The sequence below is a fragment of the Saccostrea cucullata genome, unplaced genomic scaffold, assembly GCF_032062105.1.
Source record: "Saccostrea cucullata isolate Sc308-1 unplaced genomic scaffold, CSIRO_AGI_Scuc_v1 ctg86, whole genome shotgun sequence".
Classification (NCBI taxonomy): Eukaryota; Metazoa; Mollusca; class Bivalvia; order Ostreida; family Ostreidae; genus Saccostrea; species Saccostrea cuccullata.
This window is the reverse complement of record NW_026930361.1, coordinates 371358-392579: the sequence shown is the minus strand read 5'-3', so window position 1 is coordinate 392579 and position 21222 is coordinate 371358. Positions and strand designations below refer to the sequence as shown.

Below are 21222 nucleotides of genomic sequence, written 5' to 3'. Positions count from 1 at the left end.
GTTTTTGGGGGAGAGGGAGGCATTAAAATTGTTTAACCTTCCATACTCTGTTACTTTCTTAATAATCTTCCTCAATCTGAGAATAATACTGTCAGATATAAATATTTCAGATAGCACTACAATATTTCACTATTCATCTCTCTCCTCACTTACTTGATGTGCGGCTTGTCATTCTGTTGATGGCCTCTGGAGGAGGAGGAATGGGAGGATTCTCTTTCTGGAGGGGGAGAGTATTTGCTGGGGAGCGATTATTTGAAATCCTCCCTTCCTGTTTGATTGCACCTGGCCCTTTATCTCTTCTCTGAGAAAAACAAGGAAATAACATATTTGCATTATTGGCAAAATCCTCTGGAATATAAGTAACAGCAAAGGGACTAAATGAATTTAATTTTATATTAGTGAGGCCTTACTAAGTGTTTTTCTGAGTCCTCCAGCCACTTGGCGTCCTCTTCTGACTGCCTCTGTTGGAGAATCAACTGCTGTTCTATCACAGTAGCATCTTCTGAATCATTATGAAGCCTCACCGGCACTTGTGGCACCCACTCATTTTCAGGGGACTCAAGGTGAGGATTCTGGGGTAAAACTTCATTTATCACAGTGGAATTCACGGGCGTTGGAGAGGCATTTCTCTGACCCGTGGACAACATTTCTGACAGTTCATGAGGATTTCGAGGCACATGGTAACCTGGATAGCCTGCCCCTCCCCTCCCCATGTCTGGCACAGATTCAGAATTCTGATGAAGTTGGTGTTGATGCTGTTGTACTGAGGTGTATCCAGAAGATGAGGGGAAGTAATTCTGTAAATTGATTTCTCGAGGCCCCTGGTGACCGGGCATCATTGACATGATTGGGGGGCCTGTGTGGGTAGGGGCTGGGGGTTGCTGTGGACTGGGTCCCAATGGTGTACTGTGACTAATGGGAAGGTGTGTGGTGCTTCCCCAGGAAGGAGGGAGAGATTCTACACTTTGGTTGCTGGATAGATTTGGGGTGGATCCAGCTGGTGTCATGAAATTTGGGCGGGCTGGTTTCGGAGGAGGTTCCTCAATATCAGATCCACTGGATCCTGCTACAGAACATGAAAACATGAATTTTTAATAATGTTGAGACCTAAAATTGTTAATTTTTTAAAAAGTTTATTTTTATCAAAACTCCAAATGGTAATTGTCCTTACAGATTTCACACCTATTCTGTAAAGAGGAACTTACTCCAATTTATCTCCTGTATCCTTCTGTTATCTCTTTTCATTTCCTCAACCTGGCGATTTCTTTCTTCATCTAAAATCTCTCTGTAAAACAAAACAAATGTCTGGTAAAAATTTTTTTTTACCCAACATAAAGTATGTTGTTTCAAAAATAAGAGTAATTTAAGATGAAATGTACAAGGCTTACCGCAGACGGACTTTGATATCAGAGAATGAAGGTCTCTTTGAGGATTCGTACGACCAGCACTGGCACATGAGGTTGTACAGGGAGGGGGGACAATCAATGGGGAGGGGCAGTCGCTCCCCATTCTCTATCTTCCCAATCACATCATTGTTTTTCACTCCTTGGAATGGTTTAATGCCATACATCAGAATCTCCCACATACACACTCCTTACATAAAGGAGAAAAAGAAATCAATGCTGAAGTCTTACTGGTACTGTTTATAATCCCAATACATTTTGTTAGCAAAATATTTCAAGTGTGCAAACATTTCTTTTTAGAACAATGTCAGGAAAATGAAAGCAGATTGAACATAAAATATTTCATTCCGTGTTCAGAACATTTAAATTAAATTTGTTGAAACACTAACCAAACATCCAGACATCACTAGCTGTTGTGAATCTTCTAAAATTAATAGACTCTGGGGCCATCCATTTAATAGGTAGCTTCCCTTTTGAGGCTGAAAAATTAATTTTACTCTGATAAACCAACATTGCCATGGACAAATTAGGAAATTGTTTTGACATAAAGTTTGAAATAAAGTATTTTGAAATATGAACAAATGCTTTAAATACCTTTATAATAACTTTGTTCATCTACAATCCTGGACAAACCAAAGTCTCCCAGCTTGACACAGTCATGAGAGGACACCAAAACATTTCTAGCAGCTATATCCCTGAAATTGTACATACCAGATAATTCAGATGCTCATTTTTTTTTTACCAGAATGGTAAAATACATGTATTTGTGAAAACCAACAGAGATTTTAAAAAAACCCTCTCAAATGGATACTGTATACGGGTTATTTTTGCCCTTTCACATTTGGAAACAAGTTTGCCTGGTTTTAAATTCGCCCAGAAAGCTTTTTGTTGAAGATATTATACTATTTACTTTGAATTCGCCCCGTTTTAAATTCACCCACTTCCGACGAGGGCAAAAGGGGCGAAAGTAAAACGGGGGAGAAAATTTCCCTGTATACAGTAAGTAGTAGTATTTTTACCTATGAACAAATTTCTTGCTCTCCAGGTAGGACAGAGCTTTGCTGAGTTGATGACAGTACAACATCAGGGTACACAGGTCTAGCCTTGTACGGTTATTTTGTAGGTAGGCTCTCATCTAGAAGACACAAGCACAGGTTATACCATAATTCTACATGTGTGTATGGTAAAAAAAAAGACCATTTACTTACACCGAAATGAATGAATTAATATTGTCGATACTTACATTTGGAGTTTATTAGCTTTTAATAAATGTGCTTGTTTTAAAATTCCTCTCTTTTTTTTATATCTATTATGAAGACTGACCTCTCCATGTTTGGCTAGCTCCATGACGATCCAAACAGGAAGTGTCTCAGAACAGATTCCTACCAGGTGTATAATGTGGGGGTGATCAAACTGCTGCATTATTACTGTCCAAAAAAAAAAAAATCATAAATACAACAACATTAGGACATTTACACAACAATCCTCTCAATAGAATAAAATTCTTGCATTCATAATATCAATGAAACAATGAATTCCAAACAGGTTTATAACTAACTTATCATATGAACTACTTTACCGAGTCCTGCTCAACAGAGGGAATGTGCCAAAATTACTTATACATGTACCAACAGAAATGTTCATGAGCACTGGTACCCTTGAACAGGTTTCAGATTAGAAATACTCAATGTATATGTAAACAAGTACATACATGCTTCCTCCAAGAATTTTTCCATCATGGAGTCCTCATTGTCCTCTTTACAAGTTTTTACAGCAACTGCAGACTGCAGACCATCCTATCAAAAGAAACATTGGCATTATCACTTTAACATATCTGGGAAGGGCAGTAGACAAGAAATCTTTACTCTATTGTTTTCTTTTTGAGTAATGTTGACCTTGAAACAATTTCTTATGGAAACTACCTTGGAGAAAGTCTAAGATTACTTTTTCAATCAAATTCAATAATTTCAGTTTTTACATAGAGTACTAGTAAATAAAATTAACCCCAAGGAATTCCTGAAGTAAAGCCTATGATGAATACTTACCTTGTCTGTGAAGAGTCCTTTGAACACATCCCCAAACTGTCCCTCTCCTAGCACCTCCAATAACTTAATATCCTCCCGCTTCAACTCAAAATTACGAGCTGTAAAAAAGGGACAACAGAGTCAGAAAAGTTCAGAATGTTGACATCAAAATAAAGGAAATTTAGACCGATAGATTTTTCTTCCACTTTTGAAAAGAAAACGTCAAGTATTTTATTCAGAAATTGAAAGAATTTTCTAGTGGCCAACAACAATTTGCATGTAACTTCAAAATGTTCTGCTTTCAAAACACAATATGAAGTTTTATACCATAATACATAATGTGAGTAGATTTAAGTATATATAATGTACTCTTAACACACATCTACAGGTTTGCAGAATTCCAATTTTGTTTCTTTTCTGTACATTCTTCATGAACTATTCTGAGCAAAGTATACATGAAACTTGCAAATCATTCCTTAAATTTATTTGATTCATGAACAAGCCATGCATTAGCCACATACTGTTGGTCATGCTTCATAATGCTTGGGAAAATAATAAATTTTTCTTATCTAACAGTATACTCTAGGTCAACAAATATCTCCCCCCCACCCTTCTTTTTTTCAATAATCTGCTACACTTGATATTTCAAGCCAAACTGAAGCAATATTGCATTGTATTTACAGAACTATTAAGGCACATATTTACACAGTATTCACATCCTGAATTTTTACTATTACCAGATATTTATTGTATTGTAAAATTTAATCCATGATGAAGTGATTATAAATTAGTGGGGAAAGAAATGTACTAAATATACAATCTCCTTTCATCCTGTTCATAAAACTTACTTGACTAAATACATGCAATTATTGACTAAGAATGTAGCAAAAAAATTGTTTGAGATATTATTAATATTCATAATTTTATTCCAACGATGATCCATGGGTTTGTTTTAGTCAAAATAAACCAAGAATTATCTATATATGTACTAGTTATAACATACTAGCAATACAACATATTATAAATTTAACTCCCAAAATTTTTAAAACTACCATATAACAATTTGGACCAGAATACATGTAATTCCAAATGATTACTACTATCAGACAACTAATACAGGGAAACTATCACACAAGATTTTAAAATATTTTTCTTATTGAAATATCATTTAGGGGTTTATAGTTAATTATGATAAACTTCTTAATTATTTTTTGGACCAGACATGCATATTTACACAGATCACGATGCACTCAGTCGCACAACTCACTTTTCTTTCGTCGTCTGCTACCCAGAGGGCCTAATGACACATGAAAACATGTCAATGAAGATGTTAAAGAAAATATGATAATATTGATTGATTAACCTCCTTAATGTTTTGCAAAGGTCATGATTAATGTATTAATACATGTACTATGAAAAATTATTTTTATTTAATCATAGTTTTTGAAAAAATATTCAAAGCAATGCAGGGTTTTAATCACTTATTAGTGCATTACTGAATTTCTTTACAGAACATTATTGGATTATTGTTAAAAATTTTCAGATATAATGATATGATTTGGAAAAGATTGAAATTGTTTCATGTAATGTTTAACATGTTAAAATTAAGACATTGCTTTATGTTCCTCTGATGTCAGAATTAAACTTAAAATGTTGATGGTAACCTTTGATAAAATGATTGTTGCAATCAAAAAAGCTTCATTACTATCCAACTGAACAGGAAATGAAATGCTTGTACTACCGTAAATCTGGAAATTTTGGCTGTAGATAAATTTTTAGCAAATTTGCGAGTTCATTGCATTCGCAAAAATATTTATCTTAAAAATAAATCACCAGTAAGAAAATGAAAACAAAGCAGTGGTCATTCGCAAAAGTTTGAAACGTAAAAATTAATCAACAGCATTTTGACCCAAATTCGCAAAATAAAATCGTAAAAATTTCCAGATTTACAGTATTAAAATACAACAATTAAAATTCAAGTCTTAACACTTATAGGTATGTACAATAGAGAATATATACAAGAAAGGTTATAATCATGTACATGGAAACAACAAAATGAACAGACTATAAATGGAAAAGGTGAATTCACAAGAAGAAAAATTTCTTTTTTTCAGGTACAAGTGAACAATTAAAAAAAATACAACATTTAGGGGGTAGTGAGAGAGAGAAAGAGAAAGAGAGAGAGATGAAGAGACATGGAAGGGCAAATGAAGTACATGTAATGTTTAAATGAAAGCTGAAATAAAAGCAAGGGGAGTTCAGATCTACATACACGTATTTGGAAATGGAGCTGAAAAGAGTGAAAGAGAAAGAAAAAGAGAGGATTGTAACTGATTTCAGCCATAAAAAAGACAGATGTTTTGAGAGTGGGGAAGAGAATTTTAAGAATTGGGAGATTTTTCAGAGTGGGGAGGGATCTGAAATAGGGAGGTTTCGTATGTTCTCTCACCTGCTGGTGTACTGTAATCTCCCTCATCCTCCACGATCTCGGCATAATCTGAAATCCCTGTAACAACCATAGGTTACAATAAGATGTGACATAGCACCGTTATACATAGTGACATGATCATGATGGTGTGTGATGGGTGTCATGCCATGCACCGAATACAACAAATAACTTTAAATTAATTAAATAGAATATCATTTGTTTTAGTTAACAAAAATTGCCATACAGCCAACCACACCATCTAATTATTATTAAAAATACACCAAAGAGTAATAAAAATAATAAATTCATTCCACATTCAAGTAAAAAAAGGGACCAATAATTAATACTATGCACTTTAGGTGGGAGAAATATAAAGGGGGATCAAAGGTATAAACAAGGTGTGGATCTACTCACTGTCATGGTGGATGATGTCTTTGTGTCCTGATTTCTTCATGCTGGACTTGGGGGTCCGTGGAATGCTATCCCCTGAAGTGGCAATTGATAAACAATGTAAGCACTCAAAGGTCACATCATTAGTATGAAACATGTAAAAGTAGACAGGAAGCTGGCAAAGGACATCACTTCCTGTGTTGTCATCAAACCACATGGAATGTCGGTTATGCAGTGTACCAGTTTATGCTTCCATTACATAAATTCAAAATTTCCTAGTCACCAAACTTGGATGACATATAAAATAAATTACGTAAGCTCATGTACAGTTGTATTAATCATGTAATTCTAGTCCTAAATATATACACCTAAGGATCTGTATTTTATAGTGATTCAGAATCAAATAGCATGCCTTCATTGGAATGTCTGGGGAATTATAACACACTTCTGGAACATGTATACATATTAGGAGGAATAAGGAATCTTTCATTAATTCCTTGTAAATAAAAAAAAATGCAAATGCAAATCTAAGTTAGCAATAGCTACTGTAAAATATATTTTTAAAAAAAGGCAAAAAATGTTAGTAAAAGAATAATATAAAAAAAAAATAATAATATCAAATTCAGAACTCTGTGACATGCATTGTTCATGCATCACAAACCTTTCTCTAAGCGTGTGAGGGCTTCCTCCACTGATAATTGCCAATCCATAGAAGCTTAATTAATAAAATCAGAGGAAACTGATGTATATGTACCAGTTAACGAGAAACAAAACACGAGACAGATTAACGTAAAACAGCCGAACAAAGTAAGACAAACTCAAACAAGCAACAATAATTCTACAAGTGTCGAGTTATACACGTATGTATGAAGATTTATATATACATGTAGGTACAATTAGATTTATACAATAAACTATTCCTGTTTCCTCTTTCCTCAGAATCTTTGGGATTAAAATAATTTGTTTTTCCCACCATTCTGTACATTTTTTGGTGAACTACACTGAATTTTTAGATACATGTACTGCAAAGGTGTAACTGAACTTTTTAGTATTTCAAATTTGAACTTAGTGTATCACTGTTGAGCAGATGTTCAGATACGAATAATTGTGTGAATAACTAGAATAATACATGTACACTTTTGGAACAGGAAATGCATTTTATAAATGTTTAGAGCAGTTGCATCAAAACCGAATTTGCACTCTACATATCCTAATTATTAACCTACAAAGATGTATCCATTACTCTTTCATTTAAATGTATATTGGTAAAATTCGATTTTGCTTTACTTTTTTGCTCTCGGAAAATGATGAAGTGTTTATAATTTTCCAAGAATAAGATATATAAATCTAGAAGTCCTTGAAAATTCGATTATGTAGAAAATATCTAGATGATATATATAAAGTTCAAGTATATGGACAAGCCATAATTTTCTTCCGAAGAAAATATAAATCTGTATATTAAGATACAATCCAAGTAGAAATATGTATAATTTTTCTTACAATGGTTACAATGTTTACACAATAAAAGCACTGAAAGCCAAACAGAGACTCATACAAGAAGAAACAGACACACAGACAAACAGACATACCTTTTCTTGTCCACAATGAAGTACTGATGTCATGTACGAGACGACAATAGCCGTCAATGAGGTCCGCCATATCCTCCACTTCTGAGGGGGAGGAGGTGATAGTCAGGGGGTCCACCGCCCCCGCAATCTTAATCTGGAGAATCCCCCTCCCATCCTGTGTGGTGGTCTGTATGGACTTCACTTGAGAAAAGTCTGCCATGTGTACAGGCTGAAAGTATTAGTTCAACATAAAAATCAGATATACATGTAATGTAAATCATATTATATTTCTGAGAACTTCATTTTCACATTATTATGTGAGATGATCTGCGAAAATTTCCTTCTTGTTTGTATTTTTTTAAGCAAAGATTATATAATTATACAGCAATACCCATCGTGGGAAACCCACGGGTGATCTCATCTTTACTTATCACCCGTGGACAAACTAGCTGAAATATCGCCGTAAAATATGCTAATTTGTTGTTTTTAGTCAACCAATCAGAAAGTTGGAACTCTTCAATTTTGAAAAAATACGTTCATTACTTTGCGATTTATGGTAAATATTGTGACGCTCGTTAAAACATGCGAAGTTTGATTTAAAACAATGAAAGTCAATTCGTACATAAATATCCATCAGATATTATATAGGAGTACCTCTTTCTAACTGCAAAATGCACCTGTGAGTGGATTTATCAGCTGTGTTAACTATGGAATGAGTTTTTCATGTTTTTGGCAATGCCGAACATGCATACATAATGTGAACTGTAATTCGTTGTTTCGCATCGCGACTCTGTGATGCGGCCAATCAAATGACCCATGCATATTTAATTACATACGACGATTTTTCGGCGAGTTTGCCCACGGGTGATAAGTAAAGACGAGATCACCCGTGGGTTTCCGACGATGAGCAATACCCAACAAATGTAAAAATTTTTATCTCACTTATGAATTTTAAGTACTGCAAAAAGTATGGTATTCTGAAAAGTATGTGATCTACTGTATATATAGACAAATCTCTTGCATAGACATACCATAATAATTGTTAATAAATTTGTTAACATCACGGAAAGAACTGAAACACAATATTACTATACACTTACAGATGAGGATTTCTCGGTCTGGTAGCTTATCCCAACCTCTGGACCAATCACAATCTCCATGGAAATGCCCCAAGAAGTAGTGGACTAAAATTAATAAAGTTTACAGAATATGACAAAGCACAAAACATCTATGATTAGAGTCATACTAAGAGAGAGCATTGCCTTGATATATTCTGCTGTTTCTGTATAATTCAATTACCATTTAAATAAAGGAATCCCCTGGTAAAACATGTAAAACCAAATAGAAACTCCTAGTCCCAAGATAATTTAATCAATATCTACTGTTAGTGTATTCTTTTCATGGACATTCTTGATAATACTTCCTAATCAAAAACATGTCATCTTTAGTTCCAATTAATACACCGTATAAGACAATATGTATACACAGTCAAACCTAATTATCTCCAACTCAATGGGACAGAGAAAATACTTCAAGATTTCCAAGAATTCAAGATATCCAGGGTTAAATACTTAAGAAATAAGCAGTTTGGAATTCCAAATCAAATTCACATATCCATGGTGTTCAAGTTATCAGTGCTTTAGATACTGAGGTTCAACTGTATTGGTATACAAAGGATGACTTACTCCCACATTACATCGGAATCTCTCTTGGTCAAACTTGTTCACTGTCCCCAGTGTCTCAAAAAACTTGTATACACACTCGTGTTCCTTCAGCTGGGCATACTGCTTAAAATGGTTCTGTATTAATTTCCTAAGATTCTTTGACTGGAAAGGAAAATAAAGACAATAGTTATGCATTCTACATGTACTTTGCATCAAGAATTATCATTCATTCAAGCATGCATAGTGTATCCGGCTGATCATAAGAAACCATGACTTACAACTTACACAATTATAAATTGCAATGTACATGTAAGGTACATTTGTACCTTAGTTGCGATAAAAGGCTTCCTTTTTGAATAATTTATTTCTTTTTCCCTATGTTAAATGACTACCCTTTTTAGGGAAATGGCAATTACAGGAATCCTTTTGATTTAATTAATTCAACAATTAAAATGTTCTGAATTCCTGCTCTTATTTACATCTTGACAAGCAACAAATACAGTATTAAATTATATAGTCTGCTTTTTTAAACATAGAAGGAAATAGATTATACATGTTGGATTGTGGCAATAACACATTACCGGTATGTGCTTTTTGTACATTTATATTTCCCTCTTTTTTATGACTTTCTTACCTTCATAGAGTCTGTGACTGACTTTGGAAGAAATCTTTTAAAACCAATCTCTTTCTCTAAATACTCAAAATTGGATTTCTTGTCTAAGGCTACTTGTGGCATATCTTTGAAAAATCTCCTGCAATGAAATAAATATATGTTCATCAATTCTTTGATGTTTCTCACCATATTTTCATAGACAGCAGTTAATTCAGAATCCTTTTGTTGATGAATAAAATGTTTTTAAAATTTTTCAACTTGAGAAAAATCATTGAATTTTGCTACAACAGTATTATTTGGGCAAACTTCCTTTCAATAAAAATTAATACAGAAAAGTAAATATGACTGACAAAAAAAAAAACAAGGAAGAAGAAAAACCTTGTTGATTTTTTAATAATTGCAGTAATTATTTATAAACATATTATGAATGCATATGTTATACTTTGTAAATTTGTTGGCTATAATTTCACCATACCTCATTTCTATACAGCCTAATCGGATAGCAACATCTGGTTCTATGGATTCAGCTATATCTCGCATGTAATCATTCCGTACCTATAATGGAAACAGTTACAGGTCCAATTCATTTTTCCATACTTCATACAGGTATGTACTATTTTACCTTCTTATGGCAACATGAGTTGAAAATACAGTAAAACAAGTAATTTTTACCCTAATAATGATTTCTATTTACTATTCAAAGCAAAAGTAGGAAAAAACAACTCATGATCATATAACTGCTCGAGTATATGAACCACTACATCATGTACATATACTAAAACAAACTAAGAACTTTTTTTCTACATTTGATTTGATAGATTTTTAGAGCAGGAAATAAAACTGATCCACTTACTTGGTCATATAAATAAAAGAAGGTCACTTTATCTCTTGTGTATAGGTCCGCTATATTCTTTGGTAAATATCTGACCCTCAACTCATACCTATACGAAAAAAAGAAAAAGTAAAAAATTAAACAAATAAGCAGGTGCTTTCTGCAAAAACACAATTTTTAAAGCTCACAGTAAGTGGTTGAAATCATACAGATATAGGGTGGTTCTTTAATAAGTCACTAGAAACATGCTTAAAATTTCTCCATCCACTTTAACACATATTGCACTTTAGTTTATCAGATTTTGGCTGGGAGTCATCCTAATGCACTTTATACACTCAATTTACAGCCATTTTTTAATGCTACTGGCACCAAATGTATGAAGCTTTCACTGAATCATAAGGGGAAATGTTCATTGTAAAATCTTCAGAATTAACATCTCGACATGGATTTTTGAAAAAAATTGATGCATTTATGAAAACATTCTTTTCAAAACCAGTATATATTCTTATGAAAACCATGCCATTTCTATTCATCTTTGACCTATTAAAACCGTTTAGCTTTCAACCAAGCATTTAGTTTTCTTTCTGACAAAAAAAAAACATTTATCATAGTGAAGAATAAAGTTCTCAATACACAGACACATAAGTGGAAAAAAAATCTTTGACAAATTTATGATTTTTGAAATATCCATAGAAATAATTGGACATCTGAGATTCCTTTATATACCCCTGGTATATTTTTATATGGCCTAATTACCTCCATTCTTCCGGTGGGTGGGAGGACTCGTATTTCTGTCTGACCTGGTACATAGATAGGTTATTGTGAAGCCAGTAGGATTCTTTAGACTGTAGGTGTACCAGTTTGAGGGCGTAACATTTGGAATAATATCGTTCTCCTGCAGCTAGTCTGCCTACCACTAACTTGATGATGTCCTACAAAGGAACAAAAATAATACATTACATATACCAGTATGCAAAATGTACAGTATTCTCATACCTTCAAATGGTATACTACGCTTAAACTATTATAAACTATACTCCTTTAATTCTTATTGACTAGTCTACATGCAGTTCCTTATTCCCCTCCACTGTACATAATAGTGTAACCTCCTTTCCCACTTAGTAGATCAGGTCTGTTTTTAGGCAGAATTTTAACCCCCTACTCCCTTCCTCCAATAACTCTGGTACTAACAAATAAACAAATCCTTCTTCTCTTTGTTTCAAGGTTAGGGGGGAGAGAGAAAAATAAATGCCCTTATGATGAATGAATTACTAAAATGCTTTAAACTTTCATTGTTTCTCTGCTCAAACTTCCACACATATTTATCATTACTATATTAATTAAAAGTTGTTTGGCTTTTATTGGATACATGTATATCCTTTTAAGAATTTTGTGCTTGTGTGTATATTAATACTTCTTACGGAGATTATTAATTTTCCAAAAACATGCACATACCCTTAAACACACAAATAAATTAAAATGCCAAAAAAAGAAAACATATTATAAAATAAAATGGCATAATGAATTGTTAAACCATGCATACATAAAATCAGTATAAATAAAACATAATTTCCTTCTTCAGACTTTAAGGAAGAAGTCGTTATATATTTTGGTGCACTGTGAACAATACTGGGATTTGTACAAAAAAATGGTTTTGTGTCATAAATAAATATATGAAAAACATCTAAGGTCAATATTATTCTAGTAGTAAGGATATTTCAGTTACGCAGACATGTACTTTAAGGGGTAATAAAGAAATAAATGAGATCTTTAAAAATGCATATTGTGCAAGTCTTGGTGGGATCCTTGAAAAAGTGAAAAATGGGTATGGCAAAAACTGAAGGTATTAAAGTAAAACCCAGTATACATTTATTCCAAGGACCTAATATTTTATTTTCCATATTAACCCTCTAATTGTGTACATAATAAAATCTATCCTTTTGAAGATTTTTCAATATTAAAAGTTTATTTTCTAAAAGCAAACCATTCTTATTGTTTACACTCCATACACTGAAATTTTCTCTTGTGCTTATGCAACATCAGTTAGGCTCTTTGTGAGGTATTGGGAAAACAGTAGGTCATGTGGAAAGGGTTATATTGATACGATATCTGGTCAGTAAGTCACATGGAAGGGGAATTTTTCTGTATCATGTCAGTAGGCAATATAATATAAGTCTTCTTTTTGACAAATAAAATTTCAAGATTAATTTTTATCATCAGGTTTTGCTATTTTTTATGCTAGCTTTCAAATACCATCTTGTATAGTGGACTAATTAGGATTTTACTACACTCCTGAAATATTGACTTTAATAAGGTCTGTCGTTAGGTAATTGCACGAGGCTTCGTCTTGCCTTTTTAGTTTTGCAGTGTAGGTATAGAAATATAAATACTGACAAGGCGTGCCCTTGGCCTTGTCATACATGTCAGACCCATATGAACCAAAATACAGACAGCTTAATTAATAACGGCTTAATTAACAACTGCGTTTTGCCATCTTTTGGACATAAATCCTTCTTTCCAAGGTGTGCTAGTGTGCATAACAGTGAAGTGTACAAGTGTCTCTGGGCTGTCTTAAACTCATTAGAGTAATTAAATATAATTATCTCTATGCATGCACACAAAAAAACTGAGTGTACTTGTGTTAAATTTGATTCCTGGATGTGTATATCCTTAGAGTTCTTGAATGAACAATGCCCATTAACCCAACATGCAAGGTCACATATTTCACCCACATACGAACTGGTCTAACAAAACAGTAAGACACACAAATCAAAATATGAATAAGATATAAAACATGTTAGAACACAATAAATGAAAACACATAAAACAACATATAAATATATACATGCGACAAAACTGACGGTAAGACCCCACGTGTGGTTAAAACCTGACTCATGTAACACATCCCCCTACTTCCTATGGGTCCCCTTTTTGAAAATACTTGCTAAGTGGTTGAACCAATATATTTTCCTTGTTATACCTGACGGTTTCCCCTAGACGGTATGAGTCACACACAAAAAAAAAACTAATGGTAAACAACTCCCCTCTCTATTAGTTTACACTTTGATTTACCTAGGTTCAATTAAAAAATTGGTCATGTTTTTTATTACATGGAAATTGCATTTTACTTTAGGTTAAAGGATACATCAATGTGATTTATAACTGTAAAGTGCATTCACAACTTACAAGGTAGATGTTACATCTGGGTATTGATTGTTTACAAATTCAGTAGCCCTGTCACCCAAATGGTAAGATTGCAATTACAAGGGAAAGAAAATTTCAGAGTGTAGACATTCTACAAAAAGTTTTTTTTTTTTTTAAGTAATTAAACCAAAATGAACACAATATACCGAATAGCCAATTCTTAATGAAACTTTTTTCAAAATTTTGTAATTCATTGAACCAAAAATAATTACTATTGTTCTCTTTTGGGTTATCCAATAAAACGGAACCAAAATTCAAAACAGAAACATAGATTTTATAAGGAAACTGGGAACAATACAAATGAAAAGAACCCAACAAAAACAGACACCATATTAATGGGAAAATGATGCTGATTCCTTAATAAGGAAAAAAATATCCGTAAAGCTATACAAGGGATTGTGGAAAACAAAAAACTGGACCCCTTCATGCAGGTCCCAGTGATTGGGAAAAATCAGCAATTTTCACATCAAGCCAGTGCAAAAAGGTCATAAAATATACCACTACACATTAGACAGTTATCCCCGGCTTACCATAATCTAGAAAAAGGAAAAATCAATTCAGATGTGTTTAGAAATATGTGAACTATTATGTATGATACAACATTATCGTTTAGATACAGAGATATGCACTTAATTCTCTGAAAATGATTTTGATTTTTGCACCATAACACTCCTATTCCAATTACTCTATGAACTAGCTCATTCTCCTGATCTTTGAATTCCAAAGTTCTCTGTGGAACTTAAAATGCTTTTAATACAAATCTACTTCTGCATTGTCAAGATATGAGGATAAATAAGAAGTGATCTAGAATACTAGTGAAATTCTCTAAACGCTACACATTTTCTAATGTCATGCACTAAATGCCTTGCCATTAAGTCATCTTTATAGAAACTAATTTCTGTTACTCTATACTACATGTATAATTTACTTTAATCATGATTTAAGGAAGACACTTATTGCCTAGAAAGTAAATTCCTGAAAGTATTTTCCCATGAAATGCTGATAATAATATCATTCCTAAGCTAAAAGAATTTCTAGAAATCTCTGTACAAAATGGCATAAAAATTGCGGTCATTTATGGGCACTTGAGGACTAAAGTGCTACTCAATGGCCATCTTTTGACCATTTACATGAATGAAGACAATGTCTGTCATGTCTTCATTTCCTGAACAGTCCCTATTTCCTGCCATAATCTCTAGGATTACATTGAGGTAATTAGTCTTACCTTGACATCCGTAGCATCTCCGTATTTGACCATGTTGAACCCCCCATTCGGGAGGTGGACTTTGAGGATGGACCTGTCCATCAGGAACCGCTTGACGCGTAGGTCACTCTCGTTCTCGGCGTCGATTAAATCCGAGCACTGCTCGCACTCTTCATCTTGTATAATCTTCCACAGTTTACTCCATCGCGCGATCTGAAAGAGGGAAAAACGTTCAGCTATTAATGACAACACAGGTTTATAAGTATTATAACATAATAACATATATACATGTTCTATATACCAGACGTCATAACTTTCAGACTTGGAGACACAGAGAGAAAGATAGGTAAACTGTCAAGTAGTGGATATAGATCTCTTATGTCCTTTCCAATGCCTAGATAATAACACAATAAAAGTCTGGGGTGGTTAAAAACCTACCAAGTGTTGTAATATTGTGAAGGAATGTACAGACTATCCTTTAAATCATCAGCTTTATAAAACTGAAATACAAAACCACAACCTGACTTGGCAGGTTGCAAAGTCAACAAGTCATGCTGAGTTTTCTAACAGCAGGTTTTTCAATTTTATACAGTATTTTACAATTCATAAATGACCTCTCATCCTTGTGCAGGCCCAATTTATTGAAACCTAATACACATCTTCGAGCAAAATATAATGAATAACACAATACAATAGTCCATGTTCTGGCATCTTTAAATCACTTACATTTCAATACACCTTCCAGTATAAAATCACTTTTGGCTAAACAAACTTCATAGTCTCACAATATCACTATGTATAATTTCAATTCCTATTATATAACTGATATCACATTATCACTATGTATCCTTTCAGTTCCTTAATATTATGCTGGCTGCTATCTTTTCCTGGTACTGAGGTTACTGCTAACTTTCTGCCCTTCCTATTACATGTATCAAAATTCAGCAGCTTCCTTTACAGTTTCCTAATCAGTTCCCAATTTCCATAAATATATCTAATTGTGAAAACTGTCATTAGGGACGAAATATACAGTTATTCCCACATGCTCTCAGAGGACAATTTCTATCAGAGAGCCAACACACTATCAGGAGAGCCCCACTACAGACAAGTCGATGGCACAGAAGCTTGTCTAATGATAAAGATTCTTGATGATTTTGTGAATGACTAAACATTAGATAGGTAATACAATAGCCACACCTTGCATGAATACACACACACAACAACACTTGCACATGTGGAAATTGCCGTGATTCACTCAGAAATATTATCCCATTTTAGAAAAATTAAAAAATAATTAAATGATAGATTCAGTAAATGAACTGATTGTTTTATTAGAGAACCTTTCACACATCTGTAGAAGTGAGCTGTTTATTTTACCTGGCAAATTCCTTTTCTAACCTCAGAGCCCTGTGACCTGATCCCAGGTAGATCCAATACACAAAATGTAAACAAGTAAACAACACTTACACTGGCCAGTAACCATTTATATCCCAACTGTACAAATAACTTCTCCACCCCTTGCACTCTCTGACCCTCCATTTTGGATATGTCACCAAGCCCTATCAGATGACCCACATTCTGGATTCTTGATGATTGGCTCATTAGATAGGCTACAATAGCCACACCTTGCATAGATATGTAAGTAAAAGGCCCTGGCAAATCAGATGGCTATCCCAGGGGTGACCCCCTGGCCAGTATCTCTCTCCGGAATACGACAGGGAGATATGAGTAAAAGGCCTGGTTCAGATGGCCAGATGTGAGCAGTGGGGGTACTTTTCTAGCACTACAGATTAGGCCACCTGTCTTATAGCAGGCTAGCTCTGTTTTGACAGCCTCTTAAAATACATTGATATGTTTCTAAATAAATAACAGGATGAATGGCAACTTGAGAATTGATGGATTACTATTACTATGGAAAAAGAATGGCATGCCATTGCTACAAGCACGTGTTTCACAAGGAAATGGAGACAGAGAGAATAAAATGTAGTAAACAGTTGAACAAACTGCCAAAAAAATGTCGAGAGAGATGCATCCATGTATGACTAACAGTTAATAAATTGATGAATGTAGCAGTACTGCACCACTGGCAGATCAGGTCATACGCAGAGTCTCTGACTAAGCTTTTGGTCATATTAAACATAAATAAACAGTTATAAAACAGAATCCACAAGCCGAACCAGTAAGCAAATCTCTAGTGAGCTAAAAACGGGTTCTGAAGTGAAACCATGACGTATAATACTAGGGAAAAACATAAATTACTGCAACAAAGTTAGAACTTTCTGTAAACAAATACAAAACAAATTGAAAATCTGCGGAACTTATCATAGATCATGCCGACCACAAGCTAATTGATTGGAACAAGATAAATAGCCTACAATCAAAAACAGACCTCGTCAGTTTCCTCGTAACAGGTGGAACAAAAGCATCCCAGAATCATTTTGACCGCGTACTGGCACGAGTCCCCTAACTTACTGTCAACAACAGTGAACAGTGAGTAACATCAGCCACAGTACATAAGTACTTTATAACAAAGAGGCCTCTTGATACTAACCTCTTCATCTCAATTGTTTCCAAATTCCTTTCACTTACCGTCTAAATCTCATGTAAAGTGTGGGCTGATATCATACAAATTAGTGGCCAAGTCGATTTTTCAGTAAAAATAAAGGGTAATAAGTTTTGTCTCAAATTATTGTTTCCTTATTTAAAGAATTATATCAGAGTATATATATACAGTTGGCCAAAAAAATATTTTCCTGTCACTAAGTCTGCAAGTATGAGGTACATGCATGTAAGAAGGAAAACACATAATAAACATGTATGTGGGATTTCCTTGATCCTACTGATATGACAATTTAAGGAACAAATTTTCAAACTTCAATACAATTTGAAACCAAAATTAGTCTTCATTTTAAGACACATTAAATAAATCATCATTTCTACTCTCCAGCTAAAAATAATATTGTCTTTGTTTAATTTTGTAGTATGTACCACTCTGAGCATGGGGAATATATGATTTAAATCTTGATTTAAAGTATCATTTAATGCAAATGAGGTTTTGTGGTATAATTTAGTATATTGAAGATTTTTATAGTAATTACCTATACTAATGTAATTTAAACATTTCAAAATTTCAATTCAAAATCACAACAGTAATTAGTAAATTATATTTTAGATTCTTTGCTGACCAACTACTTTTATATCATATCTCTCCCTTGCATGTTTCACAAAAATGTAGTTGTACATCTTCCTTTTTCGCAGGGAGCTTTTAATTTGCGACAATGCATTGTAAAGTACAATATTGATCTTAATCCAGCTAAAACCTAAATTATCCCCCAGCTGCCTGTGTAGTTGTTAGTTTGGAATAACAGTTTTTTTCTCTCAATCTATCAATCTGACAAGACAAAATCTCTTTGACAAGAAGAAGACACTACAGCACAGTGCACTGTTGCCAAAATCCATGTTTACAATGATATATTGACCCCTTGCCATAACCTACAGCTATTTCTGGTCTTTATAGTCGAGAAGTGCATTCCTGATTTTTAGTATTTTTTCTGGCAACTTGTTTTGGTTTTGAGTGGGTGCACAATACATAGCAATGCAAAGGACGTTATAAACAAAATTATAGAAAAAAATTCTAATGGATTACTATACAAAACAAATTACTAATATATATTCTGTATACATCTTCAGTAAATTTGACAAGAATTCAACATTAACATACATGTACCTTTCACCATCACATATACAACAAACTAGAAAAATCTTTTAAGCGGCACAATATCTGGGGTTCCTGTTTTTTGTAAGGTGCCAATTTCTTAAACTATCCCATCGGACAATACTGAAAAGAGTTAGGTTTTTATTTTTTATGATTCATAACAAAGCCCGTACAATGATCAATACAATACTGAAGGCCCGGCAATGCAATCTGCCTGTCAAGTAAAGAAATAACACATTATAAATATTGATGGATGATTAGGTTTTCAGAAAAAAAAAAGAGTTCACATAATAATGTGAAGCCCACATTCCTTGTTACACAATTACACGCAGCAAACTTTGAGCCACTGCAAACCAGATTTTCTCATAACGCGTCCTGCTGTTTAGGAAAAGCTAAATTATATTATTCACAAAAAAACGTACACTTTTCCTTCCTGCCTCACAGACACACAAACAAACGATTGTCAAACAAGGTGCCATACTTCAAACAAGATATATATGAATTATTAATTTAACCCCTTGTCAGTTCATGTCCATAAATCTTGTGGTTAAAAGATTGGAAATAAAGAACCCACATGAAACAGTTTATAATGAAATTTAAAGTGCAGAAAATCAGAAATGTGGATCAATGATCAAGTGGGGTCTTATACTAACAATCAATGTATTCCATTCATATCACAAAGATAATCCATTCCTTATTAGATATGTTCGAACTTATCCTATAAATTTGCAATAAGAGGGTCACAGATCACAAAGAGGTTGTCTTGTGATCAATAGAGTGGCAAACATTGTTAATGAAAATCTACCATACCGTAGATAGAGGTTCTGTTTTTGTATGTAATTAAGGTTTGATGCTTTAAATATACATATATGTTCGTAAATACAAGAGAATGAGGCAGCCATTCAGAACATGGGTCAACTGTCAATTCAAAATTGAGGATTACTTAAAGAGGATTTCTGTTACAAATCACATTACGTGTTATAATTGCATGTCTCTGTATGGGAATCGAATTAAACTTCAACAATAGATAAACAAACAATGGATTAGTCCCCAAACATACAATTTAAACCAAATAACTAGAAATAGGATGGTGTCCCCTCTAGCATTTTAAACAAATAAGGAAATCATTGAATCAAAGGCTTGTGTAGCCATGTTGTGAAAATGACTGCCTTAGCCAATAAGGGTACTTATATAATTATATAATACACAACAAAGTGATTGCCATCGTCCAAATGGGGTGAAGAAACTTGAATAATTTATGAACAAGCTACATTTATGACGTTGTAAGTACTATTATATGGGGTAATACATGAGGAGATACTCAACATACACACGCCCTTACCCTCACATTAAAATCTTAACATGTACATGACAATACCTCGGAGAGTCGTTTTGAGATTCCTTTAGCATGGGACAGTTTCATGGTCTTAAAATGGCAGCAGCAGCAAGAATAAAGCCAGCCCCAGCAGCGCTGGGAGGAAGTCTGGTCCCCCTCGTAGGTCTGTGGGGGCGGGCGATGGGTGCAGATACTGGTCAGTGTTCCCTCGTGGGTTAGATAGACTAGGTGAGGTAGGCCTACATCTCCTATGGGGTATGTTGTCTTTGAAGAATTTGTAGAATTGGTCATGGTCAATTAGTCTGAGTGATTCTCACCTCCCTGCTTTTGTTGTCAGTGTGTGGGTACAAGCAGAGATAATGGCTCTATCCCCTCTGGTCAGACAGCTCCATGTAAAACAGTAATTATCCCATTACGAGGTCACCATCAGATAAGCCTGTCACCCGATTAACACACATAATTACCATTTCCTCCTTCAAATGTTTTCGTTTCATTTTACTTCATAATGTACACAGTAGTAAGATCAATGGTATCCTTTTGATGAAAAAAAAACTGTCACTAAAGAAAAACACACACAACTATCTCTTCATCACAGAAAAAATATTTCACAGAGAAACCGTAGTGTCATCTTCACTTGTGGCGCAATTACTTTGTTCCCTCATCCTAGGCTGCTGGGAAATGGGAATTATCCAGCATATTGATTTCTCCACCATAATCAACAGCCGTCTGCTTTAAACCAGGGAATGATGCATTTTCGTTCAGCTCCGACTTGCCTTCTTTCTCTCTCTCCCCATTCTTCCCTGTTATTGTCTTTTTATTCATATAATGTGACATGTGCCGT

General features: G+C 34.0%; 1 protein-coding gene across 14 annotated transcripts in view; it reads right to left on the bottom strand.

Moving 5' to 3' along the window:
• LOC134283833 (focal adhesion kinase 1-like) overlaps positions 1–21222 on the bottom strand; it is a 38452-nt gene that overhangs the window by 1817 nt on the left and 15413 nt on the right. For 2 of the 14 annotated variants that reach the window (XM_062766346.1, XM_062766345.1), the window contains 22 exons: positions 15352–15543; positions 11679–11854; positions 10944–11031; positions 10566–10645; positions 10112–10229; positions 9499–9639; positions 8914–8997; positions 7835–8042; positions 6907–6960; positions 6270–6341; positions 5877–5933; positions 4695–4724; positions 3449–3546; positions 3115–3199; positions 2727–2830; positions 2423–2538; positions 1998–2098; positions 1793–1882; positions 1389–1593; positions 1206–1285; positions 411–1066; positions 154–301 (listed from right to left, as the gene is read on the bottom strand). In XM_062766346.1, the coding sequence (XP_062622330.1) occupies positions 154–301; positions 411–1066; positions 1206–1285; positions 1389–1593; positions 1793–1882; positions 1998–2098; positions 2423–2538; positions 2727–2830; positions 3115–3199; positions 3449–3546; positions 4695–4724; positions 5877–5933; positions 6270–6341; positions 6907–6960; positions 7835–8042; positions 8914–8997; positions 9499–9639; positions 10112–10229; positions 10566–10645; positions 10944–11031; positions 11679–11854; positions 15352–15432 (2872 nt within the window). In that variant the 5' untranslated portion in view covers positions 15433–15543. Of the gene's footprint in view, positions 1–153; positions 302–410; positions 1067–1205; positions 1286–1388; positions 1594–1792; positions 1883–1997; positions 2099–2422; positions 2539–2726; positions 2831–3114; positions 3200–3448; positions 3547–4694; positions 4725–5876; positions 5934–6269; positions 6342–6906; positions 6961–7834; positions 8043–8913; positions 8998–9498; positions 9640–10111; positions 10230–10565; positions 10646–10943; positions 11032–11678; positions 11855–15351; positions 15544–15631; positions 15655–16056; positions 16198–16707; positions 16835–17719; positions 17846–20423; positions 21187–21222 lie in introns of those variants that run through there. The other 12 variants (XM_062766337.1, XM_062766336.1, XM_062766343.1 and 9 more) reach the window with 12 other exon arrangements.